The 10911-nt window shown below is 57.4% G+C and overlaps 1 protein-coding gene across 3 annotated transcripts; it reads right to left on the bottom strand.

Annotated features, from left to right (window-relative positions):
* Window positions 1-436: 436 nt before the first annotated feature.
* LOC101750975 lies at window positions 437-9751 on the bottom strand. 3 transcript variants are annotated; one of them, XR_005842962.1, is made up of 18 exons: window positions 8264-9751; window positions 7959-8065; window positions 7647-7772; window positions 7353-7432; window positions 6895-7006; window positions 6485-6571; window positions 6148-6252; window positions 5774-5923; window positions 5449-5600; window positions 4568-4715; window positions 3934-4071; window positions 3339-3515; window positions 2614-2769; window positions 2365-2466; window positions 2146-2248; window positions 1847-1906; window positions 1248-1575; window positions 648-1099 (listed from the first exon to the last, which is right to left on the bottom strand). XR_005842962.1 is itself a non-coding variant. In XM_040656136.1 (17 exons), the coding sequence occupies exons 1-17, from the start codon at window positions 8379-8381 to the stop codon at window positions 1442-1444; spliced, it is 2055 nt and encodes a 684-aa protein (XP_040512070.1). In that variant the 5' UTR covers window positions 8382-9751; the 3' UTR covers window positions 437-1441. The 3 variants fall into 3 exon arrangements, 2 of the variants coding, with proteins under 2 accessions (XP_040512070.1, XP_040512071.1); XM_040656136.1 differs by having other exon boundaries at window positions 437-1575; XM_040656137.1 differs by lacking the exon at window positions 1847-1906 and having other exon boundaries at window positions 437-1575.
* Between the last annotated feature and the right edge of the window lie 1160 nt (window positions 9752-10911).

Below are 10911 nucleotides of genomic sequence, written 5' to 3'. Positions count from 1 at the left end.
TCAGCAGTGGCAAGAGAGGCAGCGAGGCAACTCCACTGGTGCAGATATTTTCAGGCGTGGCACACAGGCTCTTGTTCATCGCTGGCAAAAATACAGAGCTGATGGTGGTGACTGTGTTGAAAAATAGCACTTTGTAGCTGAGAACTGCTCAGTCAAACAGTGTTATTGTGCTCCTTGTAGTGGTTGTCGTTTCCATGGAAATAAATAGGAGGCGTCACTTTTGGAGCAGTGGAGTGTGATTACCTTGCACCTGTGAGACGTGGCAATGAAACCAGGTGACCCATGAGCATGAACAGTGCAGCCTCAAGGTACGCTCATATTTGCCACCAGCAGCCAACAAATCCTCCTCTCGCCTCGGTAGCTGCTTTCTGTGTGAAAGACGAGGACAGTTCAGGACTGCTGGGCACATGAAATTCAAAGACTTCACTGCGGGGAGGACATTTTAAAAATTTTATTGATGATTAATTAACAGCTGTTGATGAGGGTGGGTAGTGATAGGACAAGGGGGAATGGTTTTAAACTGGGACGGGGGAGGTTTAGGTTGGATATTAGGAAGAAGCTGTTCCACGCAGCGGGTGGTGACACACTGGAACAGGTTGCCCAGAGAGGCTGTGGATGCCCCGTCCCTGGAGGCATTCAAGGCCAGGCTGGATGTGGCTCTGGGCAGCCTGGTCTGGTGGTTGGCGACCCTGCACACAGCAGGGGGGTTGAAACTCGATGGTCATTGTGGTCCTTTTCAACCCAGGCCATTCTATGATTCTATGATTTATTGATTCTCATTTGGTAGCTGCCATGATTACAAGAATCCCTTCTCAGCCCCCTGGGCATTTGGATTGCTTTCTGCTACACGCTTCTCTCTTCATCCTCTGGTTGTAAGTACTTGCTGTTTCGCTTCAGCAGGAAAGCGAAGGCTTGGTAATCCAAGTTTTAATCTGAGTCATCTTCCTAAGGATGGATGGCTTTGCAGGGACAGAAGCAAAGGGCTGCAAGCTAGTCCAGTGGTGATGTTGAATTCTCCTTTGAATTCTCAGCACCAGAACTGTCCCAGCTGCCAGGGACCGGACTGCCAGGTGGGCGTCATCTTCCAAAGGCTGGAGGGCTGCAGCAGAAGGAAACAGAGCCGAGATGAAACGGACTGGCCTGCAGTGACCTGCCAGCATCCCCTCCAGACCATGCCAGCCCCACCCATTGCTCTTCCATATCTGCCGTGAAGCTACTCTTATTTTGTACATGGGTGGGGTAATGACCTTGAAAGAACATGAAGGAAAGCCACGGGGTCCTTAGGAGCAATGAACGCCAGCTTAAAGGTCTGGTATGTCCTTCAGTGGAACTGCGTGTCGGTGCTGATTGTCCAGGCCTCCAGTGGATCTGTATCCCCATGCAAGGGAATGGCTTTGTAATCCCAGTTTTAATCAGAGTCGTCTTGATAAGGACAGATGGCTCAGCAGGGCCAGCAGCACAGTCCTTTGAACCTCCTCCGTGTTGGCTCTGCCTTCTGGCCTTGACATTTCTGGATTACTCCAGTTGCCACAGAACGGACTGCTGGGTGGGCATCGCCTCTCAAAGGCTGGAGGGCTTCAACAGAAGAAAAAAGAGCAGAGATGAAACCCCCCAACCTGCAGAGAGCCACCAGCATCCCCTCTGGACCACGCCAGCCCCACCCATTGCTTTTCCTGGCCAGGAGGAGCACATGAGACTGAGGGATCAGCTGGGAGCCCCTGCTCAGGAGTGCTCTACCTGCCCCAGGAATGTTCCTCTGCCCCTGCAGCAGGCTCTGCCCTGGTTGCAAGGCAACACACACAGCACACACAGCACACACAGCACACACAGCACTGCCCTCACTCACCACTGCAAATTACATTCAGCTTCTCCCTGCTTTGGTGTCCGGAGTGCTGCAAAGCCAGCCCTAGGGAAAGAGCTCTCATCAGACCCCCACTCCCCAACGCGCTGCCAGGAGCACAGACCCCGACCCTGCCAGCCCAGCTGCTTCCCCTCCCGTGCCACAGGCAGGGACGGTGCCCGAGGGAGGACCTGAGCAAGGCACTCGTCGGGGCTACTGGCATGGGCAGGGTTTATCTGGGGGCTGCAGGGCTGCGCTCTGTTGCCAGGGCAGGGCCCAAAGAAGGTCCCAGGGGTTGGGCTCACCAATGAATTCAACAGCCTCATATCGCAAAGAGGCCTGAGAATTTTGCAGGTATGGCAGGCTCAGCCAAAGGTATTCATTCGCCGTCTGCCTGTCCTGCCGCAGCTGGAGAAGAACACAAAGGCATGAGGCTTGCAGACACTCTCCAGCTGGTGGTGCAGCCCCTTCTGCCAGCATCCCCTTCCCCAGCCAATGGGCGGGGGCTGTGTGGTTGTTCTTACCAAGCACTCCTTGATCTCCATTTTTCCCTTTCTCTTGGCCTGGCGCTTGAGCTCCTTCCACCTCAGGAACTTTGCACAACGTACGAGGGCTTCTCCAGAGGCCTACAGAGCAACAGATGCTGGGAGATGGCACCACAGACACACATCCCAAGAGCTCGAGTGCTTGCCAAACTCGCCCTCAATTCCAAGACCACCCCTGAGGTGTCAGCACACCCTTGCCTGCATACTCGTCAGGTCTGAAATTCGTACCTCTGCAACACTTGGGGTCTCATCGCTCATCTGAAAGAGCAGAGGGAGCAGGCCCCTGTGCACAGTCTTCCTCATGTTTCTCTTCTGCCACCACACGGCAGCTTCCATCACATCTTTGAAGAGGAGGATGGAGCCTTCTCGCACTTCACTTGACACCTGAGGGAGGAGAACAGGCGGACCTCAGCAACACACTCTCACTGCCCATGGTGCGCATGAGCATAGGGTGACAGATGTGAAAGGAGATGCTTCGGAGCCACATTCTGCACAAAGGCGCCGTGCGGTCGTGCAAAGCAATGCAACAGGTTTCCAGCATGGGGTGCCCGTGCCTCAGAGTGCTCCCCCAGGCACTCCACTAGGTCAAAGCAGGGCTCCCTGAGCACCAGGACAAAGAGGAGACAGGGCTGGTCCTTGGCAATGCTCCTGGGGCACACGCTGCCTGTTTGGCCTCCATCTCCCTGCTATGGCACCTGGGCAGAATGCCTGGCACTGGTAGCAAAGGAAGCACTCGGCACTCTGCAAGTAACCCTTGGCAGAAGATGCTTTGCACAGTAGCCGGGCTGCGCCCTAGCACAGGGGCCTCACACCACCACCACCAACCAGGCTGCCAGGGACAAGGCTGGCTGGGCTGCAGAGCCCAGAAGATATCCAGCAAATGTCCAGAGGAGCAAAGAGAGAAGGCTAAGCATGCGTCCGCTAGAGAATTCAGCCTCTAGCAGCTGACTTACATGACTGAAAAGAGGCAGGAGCTTCTCAGCCAGCTCCACAACAATGGGACGGGCCTCTCTCTTCCCCACATGAGTCATCACATTTCTGGAGATCTTGCTCGCCTTGAGAGCAATGGACGTGTTGGCAAACCTCAAGGTCTCCATGACGTCTGGCAGCAGGTCCCGTATTCCTATTGCCTGTACAAAACATAGAGTTTCTTTTAGCATCAAGAGAGCAATGGCCATCCTGGCGTAAGAGCTCTGATTACAGAGCACCACACACACGCCTTGCTTCCTGGCAGCTGCCCCAGGAATGGCAGCAGTAGGCTCTGGACAGGTGGTGGCCATGGGTGCACTGTTAGGGATGGGGGGGATAGGAGAAGGAGGGCAGGAGAGCAAGGACACTGTGCCACCTGCTCAGCCACCCCCTTTTCCAACAGGCCCCCAGGTAACCCATCTTGGAAGGGTTCTGGAAACCTCCCCAGGCAGCCACCAGGCCCCACCACGGCCATCACCCCAACTCCTGAGTCTCAGGCAAGGCCAAGGCACAGTGTTGCCCACCGCCCCAGCGCCAGGCTGCCAACAGGAGGGCTTCATTTCACTAGGTCCTGCTCACCGTCTCAGGTCTCTCGGACAGCAGGACAAGGCCTCTGAGCACCAGCCAGAGGAGTGGCAGGCTTTCAATCTTCAGAAGCCTCTGGAGCAGTGCTGGCTTACACAGCTCTTGCAGGTTCTCTTCAGTGGGATGAATCAGCTGAAACAAAGGCAGCAGTGTGAGAGCCAGGCAGAGGCAGCAGGACTCCCTGCACCCTGCAGCTCCGGGCTCCTCTGGCAGCTCAAGGAAGGTCACTGGGGCCGCACAGCCTGGCCTGGGGCAGCAGTGCCTTTGGAGGGTCCCACGGCCCCTCTTTGCCCCAGACCCAGCACAACACAGGATGGCTTTTTGGCCTCCTCCTCCTGCCCTCTGACTCCCCCCAGCCTCTGGCTCTCACGCCTTTGAGGAGCGACTGACCAGCAGGAGCTGGCCCCAGAATGGCACCAGACGTGGGTGGCCACGAGCTCTTCCTCTCTCCGGCCCTGCAGCCTGTTCAGCCTGTGGGGAGGCCGTGGCTTCATCTCTGCCACTGCCATAGCCCCGACTGCCTCTGTCCGATCTCAGGATTGCAGCCTGGGGAGCGAGGCAGGGGGAGGCAGGGAGCTGGGCAAAGAGAGCCCTGAAGGACAGCACGGTGCCTTGTCTGCTAACTCACAGTCAGCCGAAGGAGGCCCAACTCCGCTGTGGTGACGTTAAAAATCCCACACAGCTCTTGGTCCTGGAGAACGCTGCACAGTACATCCAAGATGCACTCTGAATTTTCTGCCAGGGAAAGCATTCTCTTCCAGATGTCCAGCGTGGTGCTACAAGCAAAGAGCAATGCTGTGTCAGCAGGGCTGCCTCAGTCTAGCAGAAGCTAAGTCATGGCCTGAAATGGTGACTGAGCACCTGGTGGGAGGCAGGGCCAGTGCGTGGGAGCTCAGGTGCAAGAAACGCAGCTGAGTCACTGGAAGGGGTGGAGCTAGGATCCATCCTCTCCCAGACCTTGTTTAAGGGTTAGCAGTGGAAGCAAGGGTATCTCTCTGGAGATCCCAGTAAACCTCAAGTCTTCCAAAGCTAAGCAGCCTTTTTCCTTTGTTCCTGCCTCCATGGCTGCTGCACATGAGCTTATCCTCACTTGCTGCAGTCTGGGACTCTGCTAACCCTCTGTCATTGCTGTTTTCCATCACATTCTAATGTTACGCTCAGCCACAGCGCCAGGGCTCAGGCAGGCCCAGCAAGCCCAAGGCTGTGCTGCTGCCCTGGCCCTGCCACCCCACGTGCTTGGGGAGGCCTGGGCGCCTGGCCTGGGCAAGCAGGAGAAGCTGTGATGGCCTTCCCCGAGGGGCAGGGCAGGAGCCTGACGGGGGGCCCTGGGCTGCCACGGTCGGCATTGGCAGCTGCAGCCCTGAGCGGCCCAGCAGCACTGGAAAGCACAGCAGGATGGAGGGCCTGCTCCTCGGGATGTCCTGCAGCTTTCCTTGGCTCCGGCAGCCGAGCATCCCTGAGCCCTGCTCTTCTCATGGAACAAACATGTGGGGCTGTCAGGGCTGGTACCTGTCACTGTGTGGAAGGTCAGTCAGCACGCTTATCAGCACATCCCTGGGAAACTGGTTGGTCAGCACATCCAGCACTGTGTAGAGGGTCGGCTGTAGGGATGTGCTGTTGCTTCCCAGGTTTCTCCAGATGAACTCCAGAATCTCTGGCACCTGGTGGGAGGACAGAAGGAGCATGCTGCTGCTGCTGTACTGCAGCCATTTGCCGCGCAGCCACTGTTATTACTGCCCTTCCCACAGCTCTTTGCTGCCTTAAAATGGCTTTGGATGCCCAAGAGCTGTGGAGGCCAGGGCAGGGCATGGCAGTCTAGCCTGAGACTGCTTACATCCATCATCCAGCTGACAGGGTCCCGTAGAACCACATCCAGCATCAAGCTGGCCCACTCCCTGTCCTCAGCGCTGCACTCTCCAATGGCCTCAAGGGTCATGCAGATGATGTTTGTCCTCTGAGAAGGCGGGACGAATTTTGCAAATGACTACGGCGAGAAAGAAGGAATGGCGGGAAGACATGTCAAACTGAGTGAGAGAACAGGGTGGGGGGTGGGAGGACCAGAGGAAAAGGAAGGACAAAGACCCTCGAACTTCAGGGGTAAATGCATGCCGAAGCCTCCCACCTGTGCCCAAGCTTGTCTTGCAGGTAGGCTGCTCTGGAATGCAGGGAGTGGGAGATAGCTTGGCTGGAATGTTCCTGACTCCTTACCTCCTGCCAGAAACCTCTGGTGACGAAATAGCTGAGTTTCCAGATCCTGTTCAAGGCTCTTGCTTGCACAGTTTTGTTCTGGGTGCTGGTGAAGCGTGTCAGCACCTGTGAGGAGAGAAGCTGCTGACGCCCACTCCAGCAGAAGTAGTACTGCTGAAACCCTGGCTGGAATCATAGTATCCATCCAGGCTTCTCCTGAGCTAGAGCCAGACTTTCAATGGGACTACAGCCACTGAGGTCCCTTGCAGGCTCCTGCTGCTGCCAGTGTCGTTTCCATGGAGAGGGCTCTGATCCTATCAAAGAGAGCTCTGGGGGCAGAGCTGTGCAATAGACAGACCTCCAAGATATTCCGCAGCTCCTCATTGCTGGAGGTACAATGGCTGAGCAGCAACATCTGCAGCATGCTGTCCATGGCACGCAGGGTCTGTAAAGACAACCGCAGATTGTGGAAGTCTTTCAGAGGGCCCCCTCACCCCAAGGAAACTGCTGCGAACCCCTCTGACTACCAGCGAACGACACCTGCAGATGCACGCACAGCCTGGGAGAGGCCCCATGGCTGCAAAGCTGCTGTGAGCAGACCAGGCTGTGAGCACTGAGTGTTGCCAGGCTCATGGCAAGAGTGAGAGGGAAGGGGGAGGGGGTAGGAAGGTGAGGGAACCGAGACCAAGACCCCGCCTGCAAGGATCACTGGTAATCTCTGGGCATGAATAATTCCGAGGTGTGGGATCGCCAGTCCCCAATACATACGTGACTGTAGAGGTGAATGTCCAAGTCCTCTTCTGGTGGAAGGTAGAAGACGGCTTTGAAGCATGCATTTAGAAGAGGTAGTATTTCCTCCTGTGCAATTGCCTTCACTTCGCTGCAAACAGAGAGACCTTGTGTTGGGAGCAGTGCCTGGGTGCTGAGACAGGGGTGGAACAAGTCCTGCCCTGGGCAGGGCTCCCTGGGAGGGACGTGGAGCCCTGCTGGAAGGCACCTCCTCCACGGGGCTTCCCTGGCCAGAGGAAAGGTGCCTCCTGATGACTGGGGCAGGCTCAGAGACCCTGCAGGGAGCTTCAGGGCTTCCTCCCACCTCTGCAGAAGCCCAGAGCAGGGGAGAGCTGAGGGCCTCCCTGCCCACGTGGGGGATGCTTCCCGGCTACGGTCAGGGCACCCAGGATCGTACCCTGGGGGTGCAGTGGCAAAGCCAGGGGCTGGGTTTGTACCTCAAGGCGGCGATCGCAAGCATGGCTTGGTACCGCACTGCAGTGCACAGCTGGTCCACGGGCTCATCCTCCAGCAGCTCCTGCAGAGCAGAAATGGGATGGGACCTCACGCTGGTCAGCGGGGCCAGAGGAGCCCCAGTGACCCCCGCCCAGCACCAGAACGCAGAGGCACCCTGCGTCCCACTGCTGAGATCTCAGCGGTACCCACAGTCCCCCTGCCCACCCCTGCCTCTCAGGGTGCCAGTCCCTGGGTGGCTCTGCCCCCTCCCACAACCCCCTCTATTGTCCCCTCACCTTGACTTTCTCCGCCAAGTTATTTTCACGGCAGAAAAGAGCCACTCTGTCACACAAGCCCGTGTTATCGTCGCCTCTGCAGATGGTGCAGACGCTCTCCAGGAACACCATCTTTAGCGCCTCATTCTGGTGACCACAGAGAGACAAAGAGGGAGCGTGAGCTGGGAGAGCCGTGTCCGGCAGGCCCAGGGCATTGCTGGGTTTGGAGCTGTGCAGGACGCCTGGAGGGCAGTAGCTCTGTCCATCCCTCCTGCAGCCTGAAGGCAGAGCTAGAGGGACCATGTGGGGATGCAGGCACAACTAACATATTACCTTTTCCGTAATCTTGAGAATGTATGCTATTTTGTCCATAGCTGCCTTCTCATACTCTCCTATCTCCTCATCCTCCTCCTCTTCAGAGAGAGACAGGCTGTCAGCATCTAACCAAGGAAAAGAGTGAGCAGCGCTGTAGAGGGGCCAAAGGCAGGCGCGAGCAGAGGAAGGAGCTCTGCCCTCTCCAGCCCTGGGCCCGCTCCCTGGCACAGTCTGCCTGTGCCTGTCAGGACAAGGGGCCCTGGTGTTGAGCAGGGGGACTCGCTGCCCCAGCCCTGCCCACCGTGCTGGGGACCCTCACTCACCAGCACGCAGAGGCTGCACCTCGGTCACTTCGTAGGGCTCCGGTGGAGATCTTCTCTCCTGGGGAGCCCCACTCTCCTCCCAGGCCACCCTGGGGCTGCTGGGGGGTCTCTCCTCCATCCTGCTGGATGAGGGCTGAGGGTAGGGAAGGGGCAGCCGCGGGGCTGCCAGAAGTAGAGGGAAACGACGTGGGCTGCGCTCGGGGGCTCCTAGCCAGACCCGCACACTCCTGCCCTGTCTCCTCGCTGTCCTGTCGGACACTGCAGGGCCACCGTGTCGGCGCCAGCTATGCCTGGGTGACACAGGGACGTGTCAGAAAGGGCCCCACTGTGACACGCTGCCCCGCCTGGGCGGGGCTGGCTCCGGAGCCCGGTTCAAATGGCGTAGACCAAACTCCCCAGGGAGGAGGATGTGTGCGCCTGCTTAGCCGGAAAGCTTTGGGAGTGGGCTCAAGTGCAGCCAGACTGCCCAGGATCCCATGCTTCTGCTGTGAGGCTGTATCAGGCCCTGGGCAACCTGATCTATCTGTGGTGTCCCTGTTCATTGCATGGGAGTTGGACGAGACGGCCTTCCGAGCTCCCTTCCAACTCTAAGGATTCTCTGATTTTATCATTCTGTCATTCTAATTCACAAAGTGAGGCGGGAATGAACTGGGGAATGCATGTGGTAGACTCGTCTGTGCTCAGGGGACTGAGGCTTTGTTTGGTGCATCTGCTTCAGGCTTTCTCCTCACGAGCTCATTAAGTGAGGCTGATGGTACAAACCCCCAGAGGCCCTCGCTCGGTTTGCAAACTGCCCCTCCACGGCTGCAGCTCACCTCTGCAGAAGCCGATGGCGGCCTGAATGCGGGTAGCAGAGAGGTGTGGGGGGGGAGGAGGCCAGCGATGGCGGCAACCTCCAAGGGTGACCGAGAAGGCCATGTCCAGCCACAGCTTCTTCAGGGCCACTCAGAAATCCCATGTCCATCTGGGGATGAGGAGTGGTTACACAGAGGGAAGGGGAAGGGGAAGGGGAAGGGGAAGGGAAGGAAAACAGATCAAAAAGCTCTTTCTAGGGCTTTTCTGAAGCTAGCAAAAGCACTATACCGGTGCCGGGGGGCTGGCAGCTTGTGGGCGGGCTGCTGAGGCAGCAGGGGCGGAGCTGGCACAATCGCGGTATAGTTTAAACACCCTCCTCACGTGTGAAACGGTCACTGCTGTGGAGACCAGCTTCAGGGCGGCTAAGACTGCTCTGGATAAGGGACCTTATGTCTTGTTCCGTTTGCCTTTGCTCGGGAGACCAGCTCTCCTATGGACGGTCCCTGAGACCTCCAGTTTGAACATGGTCTCTGCCAGGCAGTGGGCTTGCACCAAGAAGAATGTGGCGACCCAGACAGAGGGCCTGCCCAGAAATGTGGCCGTGCAGGTCTCTGGCTGCAGGGAGTGCCAGAGCCTGCTGCTGTGTGAGGTGCGAGCAGGTAGATGAGCTGCTCAGCCTGGTGGTAGAGCTCAGGGAGGAGGTGGAGAGATTGAGAACTATCAGAGAGTGTGAGTGGGAGATTGACTGGTGGAGTGACTCTCTGAGAGAAACATGCAGAGACTGCACCCCCCAAACCGTAGTGGACCCTCTCCCTTGCTGCAGTCGAGCATAGAGAGCCGACTCGAGAGGAGAGGAGGAATGGCAGCAGGTCCCAGCTCGGAAACGCAGGCGACCCCCACCCCGACCTACCACGGTTTCCCAGGTGTCTCTACATAATAGGTTTGACGCCCTGAAACCGGAGGGAGAGGTGAGTGAGGATAAGGTGGGAAGGCTGCCTCCAAGCGTGTCTAAGGTGAGGAGGTCAGCTCCACGCTTAAAGACTGCCTCCTCCAAAAAAGAAAGGAGGGTGGTAGTCACGGGTGACTCCCTCCGGAGAGGAACAGAGAGCCCGATATGTTGGCCCGACCCTACGCGTAGGGAGGTGCGCTGCCTTCCTGGGGCCCGGGTCAGGCATATTTCTAGAAAACTTCCTGGTCTGACCCACCCCTCTGATTCCTCTCCGTTATTGATAGTTCAGGCCGGCAGTGATGAGGTTGCTGACAGAAGCCTGAGGGCTATAAAAAATGATTTTAGGGGACTGGGGAGGTTAGCTGACAATGCAGGCATACAAGTAGTATTTGCAGGTATTCCTGCAGTGGCAGGGAAAGACAATGCAATGACCAGGAAAACCCATCGCGTAAACACATGGCTGAGAGGCTGGTGCAAACGCAAGAATCTCGGGTTCTTTGGTCATGGGGCGGTCTACTCGGCACCTGGCCTGAGGTCTGCAGATGGGTATCACCTGCCTCAAAGGGGGAAACGGATCCTTGCCCAGGAGCTGGCGGGACGTGTAGAGAGGTCTTTAAGCTAGACATGAGGGGGGAAGGGGATAAAACCAGGCCTGCTAGAGGTGAGCCTGGGGGAGCGATAATGGGATTAGGGGCGAGGCGAGAGGCCCAGCTAAAGTGTGTCTGTACCAATGCACGCAGCATGGGCAACAAACAAGAAGAGTTAGAAGCCATTGTGCAGCAGGCAAGCTATGACCTAGGTGCCATTACGGAAACGTGGTGGGACCACTCCAATGACTGGAGTACGGCAATGGATGGCTACAAACCCTTCAGGAAGGATGGGCAAGGAAGGAGGGGTGGTGGCG

Source organism: Gallus gallus, chromosome Z (assembly GCF_016699485.2).
Source record: "Gallus gallus isolate bGalGal1 chromosome Z, bGalGal1.mat.broiler.GRCg7b, whole genome shotgun sequence".
NCBI lineage: Eukaryota > Metazoa > Chordata > Aves > Galliformes > Phasianidae > Gallus > Gallus gallus.
The sequence above is the reverse complement of the archived record's forward strand: the minus strand, read 5'-3'. Positions and strand labels throughout refer to the sequence as shown.

What these genes read in the sequence shown, in the direction of transcription:
- LOC101750975 (XM_040656136.1), bottom strand. Translation starts at nt 8,381, where the DNA reads ATGGAGGAGAGACCCCCCAGCAGCCCCAGGGTGGCCTGGGAGGAGAGT. An exon ending in ACATTCACCTCTACAGTCAC is followed by an intron (nt 6,572 to 6,894) that starts GTATGTATTGGG and finishes TTGTCTTTACAG; the next exon opens with ACCCTGCGTGCCATGGACAG. An exon ending in AGCTGCGGAATATCTTGGAG is followed by an intron (nt 6,253 to 6,484) that starts GTCTGTCTATTG and finishes CTCTCCTCACAG; the next exon opens with GTGCTGACACGCTTCACCAG.